Source organism: Bombus huntii, chromosome 12, assembly GCF_024542735.1.
Source record: "Bombus huntii isolate Logan2020A chromosome 12, iyBomHunt1.1, whole genome shotgun sequence".
NCBI lineage: Eukaryota > Metazoa > Arthropoda > Insecta > Hymenoptera > Apidae > Bombus > Bombus huntii.
The window spans coordinates 5984641-6012403 of record NC_066249.1 but is presented as its reverse complement, the minus strand read 5'-3'; the positions used below and the strand labels follow the sequence as shown (position 1 = coordinate 6012403).

General features: G+C 38.1%; 2 protein-coding genes across 9 annotated transcripts in view; one reads left to right on the top strand and one right to left on the bottom strand.

Moving 5' to 3' along the window:
- Window positions 1-21304, bottom strand: part of LOC126871786 (uncharacterized) — a 585120-nt gene extending 563816 nt beyond the window's left edge. For 2 of the 5 annotated variants that reach the window (XM_050630993.1, XM_050630996.1), the window contains exons 1-2: window positions 21112-21304; window positions 20127-21074 (exon numbers count right to left, since the gene is read on the bottom strand). The gene's annotated coding sequence lies outside the window, so the exon portion shown is untranslated. Of the gene's footprint in view, window positions 1-20126; window positions 21075-21109 lie in introns of all 5 variants that reach the window. The other 3 variants (XM_050630990.1, XM_050630991.1, XM_050630992.1) reach the window with 3 other exon arrangements.
- LOC126871797 (atlastin) overlaps window positions 18681-27763 on the top strand; it is a 27051-nt gene continuing 17968 nt past the window's right edge. For 2 of the 4 annotated variants that reach the window (XM_050631035.1, XM_050631040.1), the window contains exon 1: window positions 22241-22338. In XM_050631035.1, the coding sequence (XP_050486992.1) occupies window positions 22284-22338 (55 nt within the window). In that variant the 5' untranslated portion in view covers window positions 22241-22283. Of the gene's footprint in view, window positions 18940-21495; window positions 21645-22235; window positions 22339-27763 lie in introns of those variants that run through there. The other 2 variants (XM_050631034.1, XM_050631032.1) reach the window with 2 other exon arrangements.

Sequence of the window (27763 nt, the reverse complement as noted above, 5' to 3'; positions counted from 1 at the left end):
TCGATTCTTTGATACATTTCTAACGTATTTTAATTCCATTCGCGTGCCATTCGTATGTTCGCGGAATATTTATTTTCTGCAATATTCGCCCTTTTATATTTTATTTCGTCGTTGAAAAGTGCCTGTGAGAGGACAAGCAAACGCTGTATATTATGTAAACTTCAAATTAAAAGGCTACGCAAAGTACATTAGTAGATAGTTCAACGTATGTAATAATTGTAGGATAATAACATTTAGGATCATATATCATTCACGGAATAATAACGATGAAAATACCACAATTCGATAAAGAATTTTAATGAACAAAAATGATACAAATGATGCGGCAGACTGAGGTAATAGATTAAAATCGATCAAAGCTGTTATTAATATTTGCATCGTTACTTAGGCAGACACGTGTTCGTCGTAAATAAAATTAACCCCGCGAATATTTATCCATTTAACGATCAATATCAGCGTTTTGACATCGATAAATAATGCCGATATTCGGGTTTTCCAGCTTAAAAGCACGCCAGAGTGGAGGAGGAATATTAAAAAGTAAGCAAGCCCGCGTCGAAGGAAACCAATATGTTATGAATGGAAATTCGAGGATATTTCATAGTCGATATGCTAGAAACGGTGATACGACAGGGATAGCCATTGTCCGGAACAGGAAAAATTACATTTTGATCCGTTAAAGAGAATAGCGTGTATCAATTACTTGCTCGTTGCTTTATATCTAATTAAATGTAACGCACGAAACTACAGGCGACAAATAATTATTTCCTCTCTATGCCTATTACAATGTACGAAGTAAATTTTCCGAAGTAAAGTACCGAATCAAAGGAAATAATATTGATCATCGACGATGGAAACAAAATTTCAACATCGAATTTCTTGCCTCCGGATAGTTTACTTCGTTGAGAAAAGTTTCAATCATTTAACTAACAAAAAATCATACAACAGAGATATTTACAAATATTCCAGATTGTTTCTAGATTTCTTAGAAACCGAAAACGATAGAGCACGAAGCGATATTGGACGTAAACGATCCTATTATTTGTATAGCGTGGAAAAATATGTTTGTCTGTTATATAAATGTTAAATCACCTTAGGTCTGATAATTTCGTACAATAAACGTGCATTCTAATTACAGGCAATATTCTAAAATGTAAAACGAGTAATAAATTAAAATGATGACGCTCAAAATAAATTATCTCTATCGATAATCTCGATATCTCTTAAGGGAGAAATACGCCAGAAACGGTCGAAAGAATCAATTCCTTTTTTACATTTTTCGAAAGGTATGTGTTTTATTAGATCTTCTTCGTTCAAATCTACGAAAAATATATAAACTCTAAGTATCGTAAATATTATAAAAAATAATAAACGAAACTCTGGTGAATCAGTGTTGAAACGAATATTCAATATCATCGAGCAAGTTGACCACCACTGCCAGATACCCGATGCATCTCTGTAACAATATGCGCGTATGTGCACGGTTATCACGTCTTACGTCTCTTTGTTCGTTGTAGATCCGACCGATACACGATGCAATCTAACGGCTGATCGCGGATGGGATGAACGTATTAAATATGTATGTGGCACGGAAAGACGGATGCACTGAGATGCATCGCACTGAAGATAATCCTCGTAGAAAGGTAAAGCGCAATATTCGCATTTTGTACCCTCGTCCACGCTCTTGAACATCTACCGGTATATAGATGCATTTCCTTTCCATATCGTAGTTACGACACACAGGAAAAAGAACTGCTGCTGTTCGAGAAATTCTATGGATCTGAAGTTATTAAAAGGATGAAACGATAGATAGCCTTTACGTCAGCTTTGACCAGTGCAAATGCTCATGGCACGAAAACTGAAAATCTCCAACAGTTTTATCATATGTATGTAAGATCACGAAATCGGAGTTAAGTCGATGGTTGAGGGATGAGCGACGGAATAATTGCCACGATGGAAAATATTTCGATCAGGGGTGGACTTCTCATTTCACTATGCAATTTCATTATGAATCCAAATAAGTCTCGATATAAAAGTTTTATTTCCTGGCATTTGATCACTGCTCGTCAAAAGCGATATCTAATTTACTGTACTTACGAAATACTCGAATTACATAAAGTGGTTTCGAAGTGCAGAACGACTTACCTGTAGGGTTGGAACGTCCGTACGTTTTTGGTACTTTGTGCAGTACTTTGACGCGTAAAGTAATTAATTTTCGCGTACGTAGAATGTTCGATTTGAGCGAAATACTTGAAAGGAAAAGCTGCAGTAAGTAAGTTTCGTAAATATCGAATTTTTCGAAGTTGCGCCACCTTACAAATAAGGAAATACATTTAAAACGAATTATTTCGATGTGGAGGCAATTACAGGGCGGAAAAATGGGGTTGTTAGCCGACGCTGTTTATAACGGCGAAGTTACTTTATCCGAATGTTAAACCTCGTAGCGTACGGAGCTAAAAATAAAGAGAAGCGGAATAAAGTATGAGCAGATGCAACAAGGCAATGTCGTGGCTCGTAAAACTTTTATACGGCGATTTTACTTCTTTTCCCGCTACTTTTCCTCTCTATCCTTCTTCGAGATACCATTGTAGCCGCGTCTTTATCGTTTTATTGCTGATCGATTATTAACGTAACATTGTATTGCTTTCTAACAGACGCACCAAGACCGGCTAAGCACAATGATACAGGGAACACGAAATCGTAAAATGCTAATCTTCCTGAATCCACCAAAATGCGAAGCTGGCTATGGTACTCGATATTTCGACTGTGATAGACAAAAATTCGTAGAACACAAATACGTAAACAGCGAGGAAAACATTTTCATGAATATTCACGACCCATTGATTTTTTACGAAATCAATCGCTTATGTAAACCTTACGTAAGAATGAACGATACCTCTCGAATAATAGATGCAAATGAAGAATATCTGACTAACAATAAGACGTTCGACTTTAACCCCCTCGTGAGGAATTTTTTTTAATTTTCATTCTTCTACGAACAATTTTCGACTAAGATGGCATTCTACTTCACTTTAGTTATATCAATTCATTACAGTCAATTTTATACAATCATCATTAACGTAAATTCAAAAGCACGAACTTTATCCGTTTATGTGCTTATTTTGATATCTTGATATCGTTGATTAAAAATTGTTGCTGTTCGCATACGTCCACGTACCGAATACGTAGACGGGGCGCATGAGTGAATCATGTTTGATTCATGTTTGAATTATGCTATGAGAGATGTTGGATTATGAACGAAACGTACGACTTTTAAAAGACAAAGGACAACACGTGTCATCAGCGAGAATTGTGCGATTGAACAAAGTCTCAGATAAGAAGAGCGCCGATCTTTATATAAAAATAGCATCGCTTTCTAACATACGAATAACCATTTTGCTTCGTTGAAAGGTTGTCCGAAAAGATTCTTTCGTTTCATAAGGTGATAATAGATGAACAACAATTTCTGTCTTGTATTATTTTATTATTATTATTATATTTCTATTATTATATTCGTGCATAATTCAGTAAACATCGTGCGTCTATTATTTCCTTATAAAACGAAAGAAACTTTTCGCACAACCTACTACAACTCTTGTTATTCTTGCATCGAAAGAATCGACGTTCGCAGTGGAAGATTTCAACGGTTAACCTTCCGCGTAAAGTATTTTTCGAGAACGCAGCGTGTAACCGGAATTTCAGCGGTACGAATAGAGCCGGTGCAAAAAGGCGCGCCCACACAGGGCGAATAAACGAACCTGTGGACACCAACACGAATGCCAGGGCCGTGTGTTTCGACGCCAGTTCAAGCCCGCCAAGCTTTTGTATCAAAAAGCAGAGTAAATGATCTGGGAATAATGAGGAAGTCGGCGAAGGGAAAATGAGAGCCGGTCGAAAAGGTGAACGCCGGCTGGCGTCTTCCGCTTTCAAATCCATCGAGTCATTATCGCGCTTCAACGATCGATGCTTCGATCCGTTCTGTGCCCTACATTTTCCCTTCCCAGATAGTAGTATCTAGCCACCATACCGCGTTGCTTTCGTAGATTACTCACGTTATTGCGCGAAAGCTTCGAGAGCATTGGGTCGCGCGTATTCAGCCCAACGCCGTGCCGACTGTAAACCTTTTAGTTCCTCTCTATCCTCCGTATCAAATGTAGCAGCCGAATGTCTTCCTTCCTTTTCGTAGAAATTGAAAATGGAAACACCTTACGACTGATGAAAACGTCTATTTATCGAACTTGCCTTCGAAGCTTAGCCGGTAAACGGGTTATCAACGTGTTTCTTCAATTCCAATGGTAAATCACAATGAAAGGATTTTTGGGATTAAATTGGAACTAACTCGTGGAGAAAATTGAGGCTAACTTACGAATTCGATGGGACAAAGGTGACATTCTTTGTGAAACGTGTAAGACGAGATAAAAGTATCGAAAAGGTGGAAAATAAAATACCTGGCGTCATATTTATCGATATTAAGTATTCCTTAGGAATATTTCGCGCAAAGATCTGCGGTCTAAGTATAAAAACCGTTACCACGCGAATAATTACGTTACGAGTAGCGTTAAAACGTTCGCTTGTAGTTGCTATGACTCATTAGTGAAGACAATGCACCGGTGAGTGACGATCGGTGTCGGTATGTCAAAAAACCGGTTGTATTTAAGTCATGCGACAATGAATGAAAGAGATAGCGATAAATTCAACTAACCGTTTTTGTCCAAGATCATTTCAGAATCAAACAAACCACGGACAGTGTTTAAATTGAGAACGGAAAGCACGTTCTTCGATGGTGGAATACGTAATGAGAATATTAAACCTAGAAAGGCTGATCATTAAAATTTCCACCGTTTACCCGGATCAAGGTATTTTAATCGATTTAGAATTTCGTGCATCCGAATTCATATTATCACTGTTAACGGTACGGATAAAATAATTCATCCTATTCCAATTCCATAATTACTATTCCCTTTAGAATTATCTATAATTAACGCGATGCGAATTACAATAAATGCAGTCGCGATATCGGTAAATTATGAAACAATACGCGGATATATTAATCACAAAGAAAGTAAAAGATTGAAACGTTTCTCGGTTGCAACACACCATATGATGTTTCTATTGAAAGATAACACCGACCGATCAAGTCACATTATCTTGTCAAAACAAGAAGCACGTGTCGGCAATGCACGCGCACAAAAGATCCTACCCCAGTTTGCCAACAATGTTCAACATCACGCCCTACATTCGCCACCGTATTCCCCGATATCCGTAATTTTTAATTCAGCCGACGCATTTTTCTTTCTTAATTACCTTTTATTTAATCGCCGCTGGTTACCACGTGGCTTGCATGAGGAAAACCCGCGCGATGTTATACAGTTTGAAGGCAGAACTCGAACAATACGCGGCAGTACGCGCGGTAAAAAAGAAATACCGTACGCATTGTAGAACGCGAATGGTTCGTATAATGAGACTTGGGATGATAAAGAATCCTCCATAGATCACTCGGTCTCCTTTGCGTTCGGCTATTTCCAGCGGAGCAATGCTCGGGATGTGCATTTTCGTAACGTGGCCCGATTCATCCGGCGGACACGTGGACAACGCTCGAACAGGTTTATTAACATGATTGATGAAGCGTGTCTAAACGAGGCAGCAGAGTCGGCCCGAACAAAGATCGTGAAACCACAATTCGCCCTCGTATAACACGCGAAACTTTCCAGACTTTCACGTTCGTCTGTCTTTCGCCTCCATGTGGCACGCGATCCTAACGCTGAATCACTTTCAGAATCAACGTTTGCACGTTTACGCGTTACGTTCGTCGGCATTACACTTTCACGGGGCGTCATTCAGGGAACGTCTTTACTTATTCACACGGGCCTTCCCTCGCAGCTATTTACGACAATGGGATGCGAGGGAATTCATGCCTCTGCTTTACGACTTGCACAGCTTTCGTGAAAAGCGGAGAAAGATGCAGGCGACGGATGGAAAAACCAGCGAAACGAGATGGCGTACACGGTTTATCGGGAATCGAGAGCGATAGAGAATCCAGAGATTAGATCGATGATTCATTCGTAAGAAATCACTCGAGTGCTAATGGATTTTTATTATTAATTATTGTTTATTATTATCTTACGGAACCGCAATGATTTTTCACGGTCGAAGGATGATGCGATCGATCAATTATCATAACGTTCTCCCTTACTGTTTTTTTAAATATTTTGTAAAATTATTATGTGCAGATGTGTGGATCGTTGGACGAAAGTTCAAGTTTCTATGTTTCTAGCGACTTTCTGTAGAGATACGAGGAAATTCTTGTTCAGGCGATTATTTTCCCTTATTAATCCCTGATTTGGAAGATTGGCAATATAGCGGATCAGTATTGACAAAAATAGTTTGTATCACGCAGCTACCTTTAATTTGTAACGCAATTATTGATCATTCGAGACGTTTTTTTTTCATCATAATCGTTATTATCGATTGTTTGTTTTGTTAATCTGTAAATTGAAGCAGTGTTGCGCTACGAAATACCTTCAAGCTTCCAGCGATAATACTTATCGGTATCAACCTTACGCCAGGAAAATATTGTGGATATCGATTTTATTTCGTTACATAAGATCAAAGCTGTAAGAAAGACGAAAGATTTATCGCTTGCAATAACAGTCTCGGTTGGATATTTAAAGCTGTTAAAGCGTTGCTCAACAAAAAAACCTCCCATTACTTAACTTTCTATAATATTACATTGTTACAAAAATGTTACGAGATATTATTGATATATCGTTAGATAATAGTAATTTAATAGCTCAATTTACACGAACCTGACGATCAAACGAACGCACGGTAAAAAAACGATTATGGAATACGACGAATAAGATGCGAAACAGAGAATGTACATATTGTTCGTCTTAACGATTATACCTTTAGCTAAACTCAACAGGTTCTTTCCATTCTTAGTTATTTTGTACGAAAATATTGCCTTTAAATTACAATGCGACGTTGAAATAAAAAGAAAAGAGCAATAAAAACGTACTTACCGTGTTTTCCCTGTGATCTTCGTACGGTAACAATAATTCGTACTAGCGAAAATTATTCGTCTCAACGAGGATAAAAAATCGCTTCTTGGAAAAATTATTTCTACGCTAAATCAACGATTGTCGATATTTTCTATATCCCGCAAGACGTACACCGCTCGAAGCGAAATTATCCTCGATTCCGGTTCGGAACTTAGCCGGCATTTGCATATTAATCACAAATTCATCGAGAAGTTATATTCTGGGCCGAGCTTACGCGTTGCAGATTCGCGTAATCATATTACCTTTATCGCACTGTTAAGCTTACTTCTCGTACCCAGGGGAACGGCGGGATACTTGGAGCAACCGTAGCAACGGTAAGGTAACTTCGTCAAACAAAAAGCCGGAACGAGGCTCTCGAGAAAAACGATACACGGAGCTGTGGCGCCGCACGGAATGCAATTATCCCGCTAACGGCGAAATAAGAAAGGATTATTCTGCTAAACGTTGCCGGCAAGTGTAGGTAAACATAATTGCGCGATGTTGCTCTGCATGGAAATCGCGAATCGTTCGAATATCGGTGCACGATTCGAGGAGAATCAATTACGATCGAGCGCAATGTGGTTGCTGTTTTTAATGGAAAGAACAGCACAGAAAACTTTAATTTTCTTACGCAGATGCGAACACAGCGACTAGTGGGTGGCAGCTGATCGTTCGCTTGAATCGAACGAGCGACCTGATCTCGCTTAGAAAACGGAAAATTCGGGAAAATAAGAACGAAGAATGGAGATCCACCTTTGTCTTTGCAGAGGATGATAACTGCACATGAATTAAATAAATTGAACGATTAGATTAGATTAGATTTTTGACAACGACTATCTGATCAATTAACGACAAATAATTTTAACAACGATTCTCGTTTATTATTGATAATTTTACTCTTTGTTGTATAAATTCGTGAACATCTTTACCAACTGCTTCTCTGCAAGATGTAATTTGAAAATATTTCAATCCTCGGCCAGTGTGTTATATTAAATCATTAACGTACGCTCTCGTCTTACGAGTTTGTCATTTTTAAATCATTAAATCTTGCGTGGTTTTTCATTTCTCGTGTCAGAGTGGATCCGATCGATAAAACGGGCTAATAAGAAAGTAAACCGATACCGAATAAAAATAGATAAAGCGTAGAAGGAAAGTGGATACAGAATCGCGATGAATAATGGTACAAAGTAATACTCGTGATCGATTTCTATTGCAAAACGAGGTGAGCACATAGATATCTTGAGGGATCACGACTCATGACCTTTCGATACAATAAGCTGCAACAATGGTCGGTCGAGTACATGGTCAACCGAGATAATAATCTCGTACAAGCAGAGAAAATGAGACCAAACTATTTATGGAAAACAAAACCGAAGAGCTCGATAGCAATGGTATCTAAAGTTTCTTCCCAATTGTACGATAATATAATTTTATATTTATGTATAACCGTAAGATTAATCAACGATACTTGAAATACGTCCTTTTCACTGCAACGATTTAAACGACTTAACTAATTCCTTCTTTATAAACCTTAAAAAAAAAAAAAGAAAAAAAGAACAAACGACTGTCTCTACAAACAAAACGGTGAACGATTACTTATACATTCCCGTTACGTTATTCTCGTGAAACTTGTTTGCTGGCCAAAATTGCATAAAACGGGGCCGATCTGGCAAGCAGCAGCCGGTGGTGGCCGCGTTTCGGTAAACAAAACGCGCCTTCCCATATGGATCGGTGCACGTATCCGTGAAACAGCCTGCACCGTAGGGTTTTGTTCATATAACACGGTTTTTCACAGTTCGTAAGGAGAAATCCGGCGCGAGAAGACGCGAAACGTATTCGTTCGCGAAGGATGCGTTTAAGCTTTACGGAGCTTTCAAGAAAATTGAAAATTCTACGGGACGGCGATATAATGTTTCTCACGCTGTGCTTCCTCTCTCTTTTTTTTTTCTTCTTCTCCTCGTCCTTCTTTCGCCACCGACGACGGATGCCGGTAATCGTCGTCGGAGAATGTAAAAGTAGGCGTGCGACACCGCTGGCACGAAAGTTGACGCGAAAAAAGAGATTGCACGGAGGAAACAAGAACGGCAAGGGAAAAATAGACGAAGAGGTGGAAAGCAGAAGAAGAGCAAAAGGAGGAATGGAATTGGTGCACGTTCCGAGGGATCTTTAATAGAAATTACGGTAAATCACGGGTCGACACGGGTGCAAAAACGGAAATCAAGAGAACAAGCCATTCTATCAACACCCGAGTGATATATAACGGCGCGAAACTCAAATTAAATATCTCATAATACTGTGGCTCACGTGTTCACCGAGTATAAGTGAGCACATGTGTACGTGTATTTGGCCGCACTCGAGAACCGGCTGGCTGAGAGCCAAACTTTCCCGACACGCCAGATTTGATGCCTAAAAAGGATCGTAAATTTGTCTCATCGCGCGTCCGTCCCACATTCGCCCTGAAATTCGCGAAATAAATAGAATTTTCATGGTTTACGACGATCCCCGTGAATCCTTATAAATTTCCCCGTTATACGTCATGGCTGCATGGTTACGTCGAATTCATCGTGCAACGTCGATCTCATGCTCTGGCCAGCTTTAATCGCATTTACTTCGATTCCGCAACGACAGCACGGATGAGTGCTGAGAAATATCGTTCCGTGTAATATGTGGCTCCTCTTTCGACCGGTACGTCGGAAAAAAATATTTGAAAAATGAAATTTTTACGTTGGGCTTTACGGACAGGATTTTCTTTTTAATGGAATTTCATAGAACGCGACTAATCCTTATGTCGCTTAATAGATTTCTTTACTTACTTCGAGGTAGTTTCGATTTTATAAAGGAGAGATATTCTTTGATTTTCAACTTCTTTACGCTGTTCTCATATTACCAACGTACATTCTATTGTCGACCCCTACAGTAGAAGGAGACAAATTTTAACAGCGATTGGCTTGAAATAAAAAGGCGCACGACTGGTAGCATTCGGCTGTAATCGAGTTTCGTAACGTAAAGGTTAACATCGTTGTGGAAATGAATTATTTTTGAAGGTTCGTGGCTGTAAGGTAGAAAATGAAAGATCTATCGACAATTAAGATCGTAATTATCGTTCAATCGTAATTCTGTGAGTAAATTAAACAAATTTTTCAATCCGCGTTTCATCGGGAAAAAAAAGAACACGCTGTACTGGTAAGAATATAAATAATAAATGGAAAAAAAATACGTTGTGTCGCGGTGTACACAGCTAGAGGTAAAAAAGAATATTGAGCATTTTTCATAGCGACGACATTAATCGCCCCCCAAGGCGACCACTTTTCGTTGTTATTACGCCCCTGAGAAATTTACTATTCCTACGAAGGCGATATCACGAAGTGCAACGTTTTATTATAATTTATAACGACCACCCGTTGAACTGGTCCAGCATTCGAGAAATAGCTTAACTGTGTGCGAATATTAAACACGCGTGCATTCGTCGCTTGCATAAATTAATGTGAGCAATAAAACACGTGTATTCTTTTCTCAACAAATTTGACTACCATATAACGAGAAAATAAAGAAAGATCCGTCTGAACAAGCTGAGAATCTGCACGATATCAATGCAAATTATATTCTTCTCTAATTTCTGTAGTATACTTCTGTCCAGCACTTACTTATCTCCTTGTCCTAATCGATTCGTTGTACTCTGACAAAACGATACAATTACTTCATAGCACCTATGTATGTGTAATTACGTAATATTCAAATTTCTTCCATCTTGATACGAGATAATATTACGATATTATTTACATTTTTCGACGATACATAGTTTACGTGACTTTTGACCAATAAATTAAATGTAATTCCTGCGCGATAGAATCACCTGTCGTGCCGAATTCCTACCAATACCCTCGTCTTTCCTTCTCAACGTGCAGAAACGATATTTCCGAAAAATTGCTAAAATTCTGGAAAGGCGCGATAAATATCGAGTATGGCAGTCTCGTGACAAGCCCAAACGGATCGCATTGAATTTCAAATGGAGAAAAGTGCGATCGGCCGATGCGCGCAACTGCGCCTCGAATTCGCTTTTGATTATTTAACGCTACGAAAAGCCTGAACGTACAAATCGCCGGCCAGAAATAAGGGAGCGTGACGCGAATCGCCATCGACGAGCCTTTCCGATCGAGTTTACAATTACGCGTCAGCCATCCCGCGTGGCGCATTATCGAACCTCATAACGTACTATACCGCGTATCAGCCGTTAACGCCACGCCGCAGTTCGTTCATTAATAACAGAAACGTTATTAACGACCGGTCGTGCGGGAAATATTGCCGGTAATCAGTGCACGGTTCGCGTTTTCGCGGCCGCGCGATTTCTACTTCTGCCGATCAAAATTGTACCATTTTTCGTTCCCTTTGTCCAGGGAATCGATCGCGAATTAATCCGATTTGTTAACACCGGAACCACAGAGTGATGGAAACGACCAATTGGGAATTTTTCATTTTTATTTTTGCGGATTTGAATGATCTTTGACGAAGTATATGATTTTATTAGTAGAGCCTGTTCTTCTCCTTCCATCGTATACATTTTTGTATATATTTCTCGATTCGTTTGGTACAAATTTAATATTTTTATTCGTCGATGGTAGAAGTTTGATTAGAAAAATCTTCTTTAATCCCCCCACGTAATACTCTGTACGAGCAGACTGTGCACGTTTACGCGGTTACATATGCATTCGCTATATGTATACAGGAATACGTACAATGTATACGAACACGTTTTCTGAAAAATGAAAATCGAAAATCAGATATCTGTAACGAACGAACATAGAGGAAATGAAATTACTGTACATAGAAGCGTACAGAATTTATCGATATTTCATTACTTCGAATGATCATTTCGTTAGCTTTGAACGCTCCAGTTACGTATATTCATATTAATTAATTGAAACGTCCCCTGGCTAAAAGTATGCTACCGATCTATCTGATATCGAGCCGAGGATATATTTACCGTGAACGTAGCTTCTTTTTCGAGTTTCCCATCAGTTGGCTGACATACGCGTATCCGTACAAGTCTGCTGAATATGCGTAAAACGTTGCAACTCGCGCGATCAAAGAATTAAAGAAAGTAACGGAGCACGCTACGATTCGCTCGGCGAAATTCCTCACGGCGGGTCGTTAGAGTGCAAACTAGGGAATACGTAGATTTTTTTAGCGAAACAAACATCGTGCTGCGATCGAAAGGGAAGAAAATGTCACGATCAGGATATTAGCGGGTTCGAGCATTGTTTTCGTTCCATTCGGAGAATCGGTGAAATTTCATTTCTGCGCAGGTCGATGCATCGTTAAAATCAACCGATACTTCGCGGCGGTACAATCGAACAATTTACATTTCAATTAAAAGGGCCTCTCGCCGTTCGAGGAAAAACGAATCGAAATAGAATGGAAGCGCCCGGCCTAAAATGTTCCTCTGCTCGCGAACCTTTTAAATCGATCCCGAACGCAACCCGCAACGGGACAATAGACGCACAATTATCAAACGGTGCGCTGTTAATTACAGCTGTTAAAAAAAAAATGACGTGGATAGAACGGGGAAAAGAGAAACGCGAAAGGGAGAGGGAGACAGGGACGGAAAATGAGTCGCGTGAACGAGCTACTAATTACGATTTTCGATCTACCAGAAGAGTGTAATAAATAGAAAACAAGTGCGTGCTAAAAGCCTCCAACTGATGGACAGCAGAGAAGACAGGGACGTGGGATGTGGGTAACCAATTTCACGAAACAAATTTTAATTGCAATTACTTCAACGCTACCGCCAGTAGAGCGTGAACCACTCTCTCTCTCTCTCTCTCTCTCTCTCTCTCTCTCTCTCTCTCTCTCTCTCTCTCTCTCTCTCTCTCTCTCCCCTAACCCCTGTTTCCCACCCTCTCGTCACACGGTTCCCCTGGTGAAGATAGACATCGAAACAAAGGGTGTCTCTAGGGACAAAGGTGTCCACTCGGTAATCAACGTGGCTACTATTGTTTATCGTGCTTGTCGTACACCGAATGCATTTGTTTACAGTAAATTATTAATGGTAACATGGGAAAATCGAACACTAATCATGCCACATTTCGTTAATTACGGTGCAGGTCTACTTGAAAATTGATACTTCACGTTGGATGCTTGTTTTATGATAAAACAATGTGAATACGCTGCTCTAAAGTAGGCGTAATTGAAACTGATCATTAAAGGCTACGTTATGGTAGAATTATTAGTAATGGGGTCTATAGTAATTATTACAATGACAAGAAATCTATAGACTTTGTCCATCGGAAAGCAACAGGAACATAATGATATATTTGTATACTTGTATTTGGTTTTAAGACGTATTCATTTCGCGTTAACTCGTATTCATAAGGATATATATACGCTCTGAAGATAGAATCTTCGTATACTTGATATTCAAAGTTCGAAATTGACCAGGGTACCGGTTCGAAACGAACCGCTCGAGCAAACCCTCTGAAAAATCCCGAAACATGCAACGTGTTTCCTATTACCTGCGATAAGAGAAGCAGATCGACGATAACCCTCGATTCGCTAAACTGGATAACTCGTATATAGCAAGAAATCACAGTGGCGATCGTATCGGAACAACCAAACAACCTGTTTTACGAGAAACGCACGGGGAGAAAAAATTTTCGTAGGTCGTTTACTCGCGATGCGAGAAGCAGATTGCAGATGCACGTTCGAAATAAGACAGCAGCCAGGGAACAATAGGAAGTACGAAGCCGTAGAGAGCTTCTTAAAATCAGCCGCGGCTCTGATCGACGAACCTCAGCCTTTTGTTCCGGTGCATAGAGGATGATTGTAGAGATGCGTAAATGTTAACGTCGAATAACGCACAATGCACGAATCCCACGCGTTTCACGAGAAGAAAAGTATTATCGTGGCTGCAAGAGTGTACTTTAGATTGTCTACCAAAAAGGAATCTTATGACATGATAGATTATTGCAGTGTCTTAAAGTTTACCGGTGGGTGGTCCAAAACACAGTGCTATTCTATTGAAACGATTTCAGTGGCTCCTCAGTTACGCGGTATACCGTGTTCGGTCGAATAACGTGTAAAAGTGAGCACGTGCTGATTCCTTGTGGAGAAATAGGAAAAATCTATATGATAAAATTTGTTCATTCGCCGCTTGGTTTTCGAGAAATTCGAGTTTCAACATTTATCAAGTTTCGACGTTTCAACATGGCTAATTCCGGACTGGTAAAAACTAGGTTATCGACAGAAGGTCATTCTACTTGCGAAAATAAGTCGAAAATGTAAAATAAAATTTTTTTCCGTTCAAAGTTTCGCTTTTAAGAAAATAGAGTTTGAACGTGTTTGGTTAGAAATCAGCCTGGTACATGCGTATGATAGATTTTCAAAATTATTTTTCTCGGAAACAAAGTATCTTGTGTAAAGATCTTATTCTACGTTTTACACTTATTTTCACGCGTAGAATAACCTCCTGTCGATAATCTAGTCTTGACCAGTCCGAAATTAGCCACGATCAACTACACGTGATAAATTTTCAAATGGCCGAGAATAAGAAAATTTTTATCTCTATTTTTTTTTCGTATTTTTCTAGGAGGAATCATCGTCGCGCTCGCTTTTACGTGTTATACGGCTGTACCCTGCATTTAACATAGAGGATGTTACATAAAAAGGATCTCAGATTTTGCCAGCACGTAGCAATTTTCGCAAGAAAATTAATAGCTATGACAGTAGACGTAAGTATTATATGTATAAGAACGATAAAAATTTGTACGTGTTTTATAATGGGAGAAACAGGGTTTCTTCTTTAAAACATATGATTTAAGTGATACAGATTTTGATCGTGTAACGAGGAGAAACACTTTTAATTGGCATCGTTCAAAGCCGGAACCAGAGTAATTAGAGCTGCATCAATTCTCAAGCAAAGCGCACTACAATGAGCTAAAGGTCTATCTTTTTCCGAAGATTCCTCAAATATTTTCAATATGAATTCGTGAAAAAATCCAAAATTTTCTCGCAAAAATTGAAAGTTGAAAAATATCAAAAGAATGAATTTTAAGATCCATAGATATCGATTACACATTGTTTATCTATCCCTCTCGACGAGTACCGTAAACTTCCAAAATCTCAAACTCTTTTCTTCTAACATCTAATTTATATCGTTGCTCGCAAGAAAAATATGATTAATTTGCTTCGAGAAAATGATATCTTACTGCCAGATTTAATTGTACGACGTTATAATTTGACCGTTGTGTTCAGCATTATTCTATGTTTAGGACAAATTACCTTGGGAATAAATCGAACATAGTAACAGGCAATCGCATGAAGCAGACGAACCGCAAAGGGTTAATGTATCGAGGCAACTGCATGAATAAGTACGGAACACGGTTTGTTGAACGCATTAATACATTAATATGTATATTCGCGATGGAACGATATTGCTGCGTTAGTTAAGTCGTCTACGATAATTCTCCGTATTTAAAGGAAAAAAAAAAGAAACCTCATTCTGTGCTTCGTCCAGGCCGTGATAATAAAAATCATGCGACAGCGATAGGAACGCGTTTTGTAACCTACCTGACGATGCAATTAAATTCAAACCGGAGAAGACGATAACTGACCAGAAATTACGGAACGTTCGTGTTTGCATGTACAGAGGTTCGTGCAAATATAAACTCTCTTAGGTACGTACAATCGGGTCCGTACCGGTCCGGCTTCGCGTTTGCCTATTCAATATAGTTGCCACACCGTGGGCGAGGGACCACCCCGTTGAAATCGCTTATAGAAACTGTGATTCGACGTGGAACCAAACGAACGATCCCTCTAGAAAAAGTTTTCGCAGCCACGTGTTGATATAACATTAAGTAAAGAGATATCGAGCGGAAATTATCGAACTCAAAAATAAACTCGTAGTATCGAAAGTGCTTCTAGGAAATATTTGTGTATTATTAAATTTATGTTTTATACACGGTAGGGGAACTAGTATTTATATTTGATACGTAAGTAGACTACGAATATTTAGAGAAATTCATAACCTTCTGAATATATAGTATATTGAATATATAAAATATAAAAATTGTTCGAAGGCTAAGAGCGATTGGTAAGGAAGTTGCAATTACATTTTTAATTTGATTTTGAATAAATTTTCTAGAAAACTTTCCATTATCTTATTTTAACTGCCAACGCAATTAGTAACGAATGTAATTAATTCAAATGTAATTGGATATCTTAATTAGAGGACATAAGTACAGTATTGTTAAGATATTTCACAAAGTGTAGAAAACATTCTCAAACGCTGCAATCGCCATTCGTTGAACGCAATGTAGGTTACAAATTACGGTTAAACGTGAGTCAACAGTTCAAATATACCTGATTTTACAAAACATGTTATATAACTATCAATGTGTTTGAAGGTAATCAAACGTCGATAAAGGATAAAAAGTACGTTGCTTGCATAACAATGCAGATCCACTGTTATTTAATAAAATATACATAGGTAAGATGTACGATAGTAATTAACCTTCGAGTAATCGCGTTTACGATCGGATATAATTGTATATTATCGAACGTAAAGTATCTTTGTTTATAGAATCGACTTAGATAACTTCTTAAAAATCACATACTTAGATATTCGTTAAAAGTAATGGGACTTAGGATTTCTCTGACTCAACACTATACTATATCTGTTATTATATCAATATCTTCGTAATAGTGTATCATTAAATTGATACCTTATTATCGGTATATTAAGGTGTAATTAAATTGTAATTATATAATCTCGTGTGAAAAATTTCCAGCCAATTATAGTACGATTATATATTGATAGAAAGAATCTTTGAAAATAGAAGCCTGCTACATACAAGTACAAAAGTATTTTAACTTGTAAAATATCCGATCAAATTTCTCTGAAGAACAAGTTTTTAAACGTATAATTATGATTAAAATAGAATTATAGTTTGAGCAGGAATTCCTTGCCAACCACTGTCGTTACTAAACTAATTTTTTAAAGAAGGAAATCATATTTCATCTACAAGTAGGTCAGTGATCTCTTAAACTACCTATAATTTACCAGGCAATAATATGTAATTAGCAAATTGATAAGTTCCAAGTTGTGGGTTATACACTTGTCTTTTATAATTTCATAATTTTCTATCAAACAGAATATTTAGCTAACTTTACGAAATCTTAACTAAACCAACAAACAATAATAGCAATATTGGTAACTTAAAACTTGCGATTATTAAAATTTCTTTAATAATATTAATTCTATTGTATAATGGGACCCGGATCGTAGCAAAAAGTATAGAAAAATATAATATACATGTGGAGGTTTATGTGTAGAGGGCGGTTGGTCGGTGAGGTTTAATGGACGAGATTGCTCGTTGTTGAAACCGTCGAATATATTTAAAATGATAAATTAGTATACAGATAATGCTCGCAAAGACGCTCGTACCAACCGATTCGCTGAGACAGTGTATAAGTCGTAAAATAGGACCGCTATTGACTCGTTAATTAGATCGCTGATAATTCGTTGATAACTGATCGACAACTGACTGTAACTCTTTCCTTGCGATCGCGTCCGTTTATTTACACTGGTCGAGGGAAAACCGGAAAATTCGAATTCGTCTACGTTTGACGGTTGTATGTAGTGGTGACATTGTTTTGCCTGGAGTTTATTTGTTCTTACATTACTTGTAACCTAACGGTCTTGATACTCCGAGGCAAAACAACAACAACATGATTTGTATTATCCTGTGACTCATATGCCGTTACATACAATATAATACAAACTATAGCAACTTCGTACTTCCACGTAACGCGGATCAGAATGCTACTTTATTTAACCAACAGGTAAACCGACCGAACCATTCTTCGACGTACACTTTTCAACCAACTATCTATCGATACCAACCACTTGTTTCAAGCAAAACATCATTCGCGAACGAGAACGAAGATTGGCAAAAAGTTAGATACACGTTGCTGTTTGCCGAGTGCCTCGATGCTGCGTGCACGAGATACATATGATAATGATAAGTTGCGCAACAGAACCGGAAAGCTTGAGGAAGAAAGGGAAAGAGAAACGGCCGGTGATGAGGGTTCGTGACTGCATACGAGCTCCCATAGGTAACACTGACACGTCGGAAAAACTAGCGGGAGATTGATGAGCCTGTAAGTGAAAGGGCCGACCCGTTGAAAAACGAGACACACCGCGAGAATTCCTTTTCCGAGTTTTGCCGGCTAAAAAGACAACCGCCACCCGTTCATCCCGAAAAACACGCCGGTGTAATTAAGCGGCGGGATAATTACGAGTCGCTGATTTCCAGCGCACCGATATTTTTCACGTCCAATTCGACCAAATAAAACTTTCCGCCTTTTACAATTAATTTCATATGTATTACGAATACGTTTGCGCGTGCGTGCGTGTGTGTGTGTGTGTAGCAAATTGTTAGAAGGTTACGTTTTTATCTCGTGAAGTGTATTATGTAGAGGAATAAGATCGTTCGTCTTAAACGCGTTTGCATTTCAAGAAGTATTATCTCAAATTAATGCTTATATGCTAGCTACGACGAATACGGTCTTAGAATGGTTCATCTGCAACATCAACCACTTCTTATTCAATTTTCTACGAGTAAAGGCCTTCTGAGGATGAGCGAACACGATACATATACATTTTCCATGTTAAATGTGAAAATGAATCGATACTATAAAAGTATAGAAGAAATAAGAGGAACAGTTTGTGATGTGTATGGTGATTTATGATGATAACATACCATTAAAAAGTGGATTAGAAGATACAATAATGGAGATTTCAACCTGGAAGATAACGAACGATGTGACAGACCACCGATGAAGATAAATGTTGATGAAATAACGACCGATGAAATATGCGATTCTTTGTTAGAACAACACGAAAACGGTGAGTACTATCACGCCTAATATATTCGCCTGATTCTGCCCTATCTGATTTTTATTTATTTCGAATATTACTATTTATTTCAATTATTATTATTAATCATTATTATTTATTTAAAGCACGAAATAGAAATTAAAATGAAGTACTCCAAAATTAAGTAACTTAATTTAAATTTAAAAACAACGATCGAAAATTAAGCACAGAATTTATATATTATTGTGTTTCGATTGATACAATTTTTCGCTGGTTTTTTTATTTATCGAAGAATTTGTTGCTTCACGACTGGCTTGTCGCACGATTTATGTAGAATATCGAACGAAAGAGTGAAGCGTCATCAAAACTAAATCAATGATAATGCTGTGTTATTGTACGATAAGAATAAGAACAAAGATTACAAAGATAATACAGAGGAATGTGAAGTCGACCTTACGAGATATACGTTATTTGATCTTTTCGGATATTCGCCTCGGACTAACATCGTGCGCGGTGGGATTTAATTAATCGCATCGACAATTACGAAATGTCCTTCATTACCACTCCGAGACGTGACACGACTGCACGCGCTACGCGAAAATTAGATCGCCTCGAATTTCACGGTTGCTCAAGCAAACACTGCGCGAAAGTATCAGAATCCTACGCATCCGTGACAAAATATTATGCGTGACGACTGATGACTATGTTTTCACGAAACGAGTTCATAAATGAGTGGACGCAGTACGTGAGATACGATGAATGATAGTTTTTATCTTTATGTCATATTTTTTCTTTTCAAAGAGAACTATTTGAACAAATTTTAAGCATCAACTGTTTAAAAAACTACTCGACTTTTTTCTTATCTCTTTTTATAATTAAGTTACTCCAAAAGGTATTGTATATTGTAATAAGTAACTTACTCTAAAGTATCGTATATTATTAAACATAATGGGTCCGATACACCTGGCACAATATTCGAGCAAGTCCATATTAAACATATTATTTACTACAGACCGCATCATAACGAACATATATTGCCAAAATAAGAAACGAACAATTTAATCAATCCCTTACATTATACAAAATGCAATAAACGTCAACTTCACAGTGATACGACAAAATTTACCAACCATCTTTAATACTCTCACGATATGGATAAGGAATTGAGTAAAAATTCGCTTCTCGAAGGCCAATAAACATAGAATGAAATTACTCACCAAGTCAAGTAGGTCCCGCTGAGAACTGCAAACAAATCCCACATTCCGAGCCAGGCAAGTTCAGTGTTCGTTTGATATTACATAATTTTCTAACCTCAAAGCGTGACAAAGTCGACAGAAAAAGACGAAGAGATGGCACGTAAATAGCGCGGAAGAAAAACGATCGGAACGTCTCACCGTGAATCGCGATCGAACTTGACGATCTCGTTCTCGTGGCTAGGGGCGATGTGAACGCGATTGCACGCTGCCGGCATCAGGAGCAAAACACAAGTCCGATACGTTAAAAGCAACGAATAATACGCGAAAGGCGTTCAAATAAAACTAAAGCGGGACGAAAAAGAAATCGAGACTTGTCAAAGTTTAAATGCCTTGCTAACCGGCACACGAGAACTACCGTTATTGTGTTTCTAGATATACCACGCGTGTAAACGTAGTTGCCCTCGACCACTTACATTTAAAGGGCCCCGGTATGAAAGTTCCACTCGCGTTTCAGTCGTAAACGGAATGCAGCATCACCCGCGTGAACGTGTTTTCGAACGTTCTTACACAGAAATGACACCGAATTCGCGCACAATGTCGTTAACTTGTTGTGCATGCGTATGTATATTTTAACACTTGCTAGAGATGGGGACGACGAATTCGGTGGATGTTGTCGAAAGAAACCCAAACAAAGTTGACAGGCTGAATATGCAGCTGGCACGCGGCTGATGTACTTGGCACTTGGGAAACACAGACTCGTGACACTTGACGTCACGGCGACAATGCACGGACACGTTCCACGCGCGTCAACCAGCTGAAAAGCGCATGGGCTGGCGTTCCCTTAATGACCGAAGAAATCGAACAACGCGAATCGAAAGGCACAATGTTGCGCCACTGTTTCGCGCTGGAACGGTACGGTAGTGTTTCGTTTCGCTCCCTTCCTCACTCTCTCTCTCTCTCTCTCTTTCTCTCTCTTTCTCTCTCTCTCTCTCTCTCACACACACACTCTCTTCTCTCTCTCTCTCTCTCTCTCTCTCTCACTCTCCCTCTCGTCCACCGTTCTGTCATTTGTTTACTAACCCGTGCTCGACCACTGTACGCTGATTCGCGCGTAATTGTCAATGCGCACGTACGTTCTGTCAAGCTGCATCGTCACGCGAAACGGCTGCCAGATTGCAAGGGCGATTCGGTCGACGGGTTCGGACGCTCGATCACCAGCAAAACGAATCTAAATTCACGTACGAAACAAACCACCGCGCACAGCATCCACATTCCACCATAGGGAATCTACGACCGTGCAACTGCCGGGATCAAATCACATCCGCCGGCGAAAGTAGTGCCGCGCTTCGCCGAAACCACGAATCAGATGGCTTCAGGACGGCTGCGCGCTCCCAAACTAGTAAACACGGAGTCTAACATTCGTATCGTACACATTCTTGTTTTTCATCTTATCGTAGGCTTTTGTCGTTTCGTGTTGTGAGTAGTTAAACAAACTTTGACGGACTTGTAATCTTTTTATATCGTTAAAATTAATAGAAGGTATGTTAAAAACTATAAACTATAGTTATACGTATATAGTTTTTAGTATCGCAAGTCTCTTCAAATATATCTACTTGTATGTACTGTTAAAGTAGAATTCGTTTCCAAATATGCATGTTTACACTCATAAAATTTAATATCGCTCGATTCTTATAAGTGGCCGATAAAATTGTCAAATCTAGTTTGAGCAATTGAACGTCCAGAAACCGGTTGTAATTAGTGAAAGTTGAAATAGGAATGTGAAGTTTCACTTATAAGAATAAATCTCTATCGATCATTTTATAACATAATTAAAAAAAAAGCAGTACACTCTCGACGAAAAGCTAGCCTTAAGAGGAAGTTTATTTTTAGATATGTATCTAATCTCATTGATTATCTGTTTGAAGTTTGAAATCTACTGTTATTGTTCGGTGTAACGAGAGTAAAAGCACTCGTGGGAAGAGGTTACCGTTCTTTCCCACGAGAAGCAATTCACTTTCGTTAATATTATTCTTTGCATTTACATTCAATAAACGTCTCACTATCAAATATATCGCGTAATTGTCACGAACAAGTAAAAGTTAGCGACAAAGTTCGTTTTAACCTACGTAGTAAAGCAGTTGCACGCAGTTACGGAAGTGGCGTCATTCTTATTCCATTATGGCGGACATTCAGCAGAGTAAACAGAGTGGCAATTACAGCAGATCGTATGTGGGTAAGTACTGCTATTATTTTTCAATATTTTATGATAATATAAGAAGGAAAATTCAAGTGATAACAACGACGATATAAAATGCGTTTAATAATCATTGAAATGTACTCTGAAAGCTCATGCGCCAGATGTAACCGCTCTCCGTTATGCCTTGTGCTCTTTTTTTGACGTTTTGTCAACTGTTTAACTACATTTCTAGCTTAATAGGACGAATATTAACGTTTTTTGTTAGTTTAATTTAATTCTGATTAAGTGGGGAATCGTTATATGTTAAAATAATGAACAATTTGTAAGAAGTGCTGCCACAAGCAATGTAAATCGTTGTTGAAAATCCTGTGTTTCTAACTTCGTGAATTACAACGTGTACGCATTGCTAACGAATATATTGCTTCGTAACTGTTGCGTCCAGACTAAATATACGCTGCAAGAGTGAAAACTTTAATGGATGTGTTAAGTAACGTTGATGGTTGATGGTAGAGGTTAAAGTACAATCGTAAATATTTTTTATTAGTAATATATGACGATTTGATCTTTTATATCAATTACATGATAGAGTATAAACAATGTAATAGCCTGTTATGCATACATAATCATGTGTAGTAACGTGATATTCTGTCAAAGGAGGATGACGTAGCCTCAAAGCATGGCACGTATGTGCTGCCGCCTTCTGGAAAAGTTTCCAACTATGTTTCTTAAAACGAGGGAATTTCAAACTGTGCCTGTTACTGACTGCTCGTCCTTGCTTGTTATTACTCAGCAGAATTACCAGCTATTTCACTTGTTACTGCTTTGTACGATATTATTTATGCTGCGTCAACAAGCGGATATTCTCTTCAGAGTAATCTAAGCATAGTAATACTAATGATTAGGAAACCATACACAGGACAAATTTATTTTAATTTATAATAATCTTATTCTTACATTTAAATTACACGATATATTTTTTACAATTTTCAATTATTTTTCTTGTTTATTATATAATTTTACAAATTTTGTCCTAGAATTACAAATATATGTCCCATTTTATTGAACTCTTGTTAGGAAAATATTATTTACTGCAATTTTATGATGAAATGTTTCAGATATCAGACTTTCAATTATGACAAATAGTTTCGAGAACTATTTATGAATTTAAAAACTAAATAATCGCAGTAATATGATTTTTTATATTTTAAATTTTCTTCTCAATTTAATATTTTATTGCAAATTTTAATATAACGAAATGATATAACTTTTGAAATTACCGTGCTTTTCAAATCCCGAACTCAATTTTTGGAATACTTCTTTTAACTTTAATTCACATGACCTGATAAGCGTTCTTGCTTTATCGTTACTCATTTTTATTGCTTAATATACGCACATGTCGTTGACCGTCCACAAATTCTTCTTTATACATATAACCAGGAAGTATATTGTGGCATATATTCCTTTGAATGCAAAATATATACAATAAACTAATGTCGAACGCAATGACCTCGAATTAATGACCGGTATATAGGGAGTGTTCGTAGAACACGAATTCAAATATTAAAAAATTCGTCCTAATATTTATTTATTTTCTTGTATATCTTCTTCTATCTACGATCACATCATTAAACATTTAATACAAATGATACTTGTTAAATATTTACAAACAACATCCGATATCATGCCGATTAGATATTTGCAAACACTTACGTGACACGCTTTACGAATTATTTCTCTTCGTTGACCAATATGAAAAAATGTCGAATAGAATTTTTTTTTAACATTTCTTTGCATCTTTTCCACGTGTTCTATTTGTACATGAAATCATGCTTACGTTTCATCGTGTATAAATACACAATAACGTTAAACTGTCTATTGTACCCGCTATAAAGTTTGGGGAAAACGTTATCCCTCTGAACGAGCAGGGACCAAAGAATGGCCAAGAACGGCGATACGTTATACGAGGGAGGGCTATAACATTATTTCGCGTTAAATGAAATCCGTGACAATGAAACAGGTGGAAACAAGCAGGCCGGAGTTCGAAAGCAATTGCGTTATGCAGAGCCCCGATATTCAGGATTGGAAATGAGAGCTGTGTATTGGCATACCTATTCAGTCCGACACAGCGCGTGTTTTATTGAATTCTATCGATAGGTTTACGTGTCCAATGAAAACTGGTCTTTTCGTTTCCCTCCCATCGATAATTCAATCGATAGTTCTCTTTGCGAGGCGGCAAATACGTAATAATAATAATCGATGACGTGTGATTTTCCAAACTGGGTCGTGTAAATGATAAATCAACAACGAATTCTTTTTAATAGAAAGTAAACACGTAAGATAAATTGTAACGAAGTATGGAATATGTAGAAAAGAAAACAGAACCACTCGTTTGATAAAAGAAGCTCATAAATAATATCAATCAATAAAAGAAGTTCATTTAGGTAAATCATTTGTTATCATTTATGATATCGTCCCGATAGCTGAATTGGTAATGAACAATAGGTGTTATTAAGCGATACGTTTTTCTCTAATCTAAATTTTCTTCATCGTTACAATTTTTATTACGAAAGTCGATCAAATTGAAAAACGTGTTTCGAGTTATCACTGTGGGTTCTTTGTAACTATAAACCGAAAGTGATAAAAATATTTGATCCCATTTTATGAGTATCGCTCTCGTCGTTAGGAAATTTGATTAATAATATATTATATTATTACGTTCGAAAATAGCTTTTTTACGCGTCACTTTCCAGTTAACAACGTAGCATCATTATTAGATTGCAGATGTTTATGCAAATTTATATCTTTATGTACACAATTGAAGAAATACATACTAAATGTGGATTATTAGATTGCAGATGTTTATGCAAATTTATATGTTTATGTACGCAGTTGAAGAAATACATACTAAATGTGGATTTCTTTCATTCTTTGCATACTTTTTTTAAATACGTAAACATCCAGCATCCAAACATCTATAGCACAATCTGGTAATTACGAAATTGCTTGAGCGAACTTTCTATATCAATTGATACGTGGAGAACGTACATAAAGAAAGTGCATTAGTATCAAACGAAATCATTTTCCATAGCCGAATAGCGCTTAGTTCCGATCGATAATTAGCGAAAGACGAGATCTGGTAACGAATGGGAACTATGTCAATTGCCAGCGAGGACCTCGCGAATCCGTTTGTCGCAATCCAATAAGACTAATACCAAGAGTTTCTCCTCTAGAGTGTACCAATACACGGCAAAGTACACGCACGCGTGCTCCACATCGCGATGGATCCATCCAATTCACTTCATTGGCCGCTCACGTATTTCCGTAGCTCGTTGATTAAACTCGCATTATTCGCTCAAGCGAGTTCGGAGACGATATCCACACTGTGCAAACCGGAGCGCGATTCCTCTGAAAAACACACAATTCCTCGTCTCCGTTTTTCTTTGTCCCTTCGTTCGACTACCGCGTCAAGGTAAACGATTGAACGTCTGTCCCGGTGGAATTGCGACTAGTCCATAAAAGATTTTTATGCGACCGGGATAACGTCGTCCAACGTTTCAAATAGCGAAACGCACATTCCCGTCGTAAAATAAAAGTGCGACCCTCGATTCTGCTCGATACGTAAGACGAGTAAACGCGTGGTCTCTCCAGACTCTGCAACGTCTCGGGCGATCTTTGCCTCTGCCTCTCGCTTTTAACCGCGAGATCACAGCGGCATTTTTCAACCGGCCATATTTTTCTTATACGCGCCGCGGTAAAGACGAGATTGAGTTAGTTGGAGAACGCAGTAAAACGCGTGTAAGGGCAGTTGCACGTGATCACTGATGTATTCTTCTACATTGCTACCAACGCACCACGAAAAATTCGTTCTCTTTCTTCTCGACTGTATCTACGAACGAACCATGTCTATTATCGAATAGAAAAAAGGGACAGACCATGATATTTCGTTTTTTTTTTTCTCATATCTTGTTCCCAACTCGTTCTTCTTCCTAGTGATCTCCCTTTCTATGTGATCGTTCACGACGATAATAAAGTTGACATTCCGATTATTCCGTAACTTTCTAGCTTCTATGAACGTAGTCACGTACAAACGGCGGAGAGAAACAGGACCAGTGAATTCATCGCCTTATCGCTGATCAATTACGCAGCTTTCGCTTCGCTTTCTTATAATATCGAAGCCCTCCGTATCGCGTTCCTCGTACAAAAGCGAACAATCGAACGTTTATTGCTAATTACGCGCCACAGCTACGCTATAGAACGCTGTTACGCAAATGTCGTTCACATTTTGCTGACATTTGCGGAAGTAATCTACAAGCACGTAGGAAAGGTTCTTAATTCAACACTGTTAACCAGTTTCTTGGCCACATTGTTAACCTCAATTTCCCCAATGGCAACTCGAAGAAGCGCTGCCACCAGGGAATCTCTGTCCGATAGATGCGCTAGCCTGTTTCTTGGAAAACGCATAACCAAACAGCGCAGCATAAACTCGAAGCGAATCGTAGTTACTTGCTAGCGTACGCCGCTGGAAATATAAATAACCCATGTAGGAGATATAGCCGAGCCTGGGGAGATTAACGATAGTTCAGGTGGTTGAAGGAGGCATAATAATCCTGAGTCACTAGCCGGAATACGATCGAGCTCTCGTTTCTTCGTTCGTCTTGTCCCGTTACTCTTCCTTCTTCTTGATCCATCACGACATACACTTCGGCTTTTTCCATCCGTAAACCTCGTTTGTCGTAAAACATTTGCGTTCGTGCGGGACTAGGGATCACGCAACGAGGCGTAGAATATATAGAGCTCGGATTCCCAACCTGTGCAGCGCTGCCCCCAAGGGGGTTGCAGAATGTCTTGCCAGAAGTTATTTTTATCTACAATTATCTTTATAGAGAATATTTTCTGTAGAAATCTCCATCACGAAGACTTTCAGCATTTATTTCTTTCAATACGGGTTTCTTATAATATTATTAAATATTATTAGAATAACTATCGTAACATCGATTCTTTATAAATGAAAAGTAGTCGAATTTTCTTGTTATGTCCGAGCCTGATTTTATTTTGCTACTCCAGGTTTTTGGACAATCGCCATAAATTTTGAGAAATTCGTTAATTATTATTGTTATTATTACGTTCTTTTACTACGTTCTTTTAATCCAACAGGTTTGTTTTCTTTCTCAGTTACGTCGCATTAACATTGTTACGTTTAATTACGAAGCACCACGAAAATCATAATATCAACAAAAATGTATTTTACCGCGTTTTTCTCCTGCCATCTACATATACGCTTACACTCTGTTGAAACCGTTGTATTAAATATTAGATTAGAATCACGTTGCAAGAGAACTACGTTGAATGTATTTGCTTTAATTTGCTTAATGCATTTCCTTTGTCCTATTGAAAATATCTTGCTATGTACATAATATACTAAAGGTTTGCGGATTATTTACTATACTAGAATAACGTCACG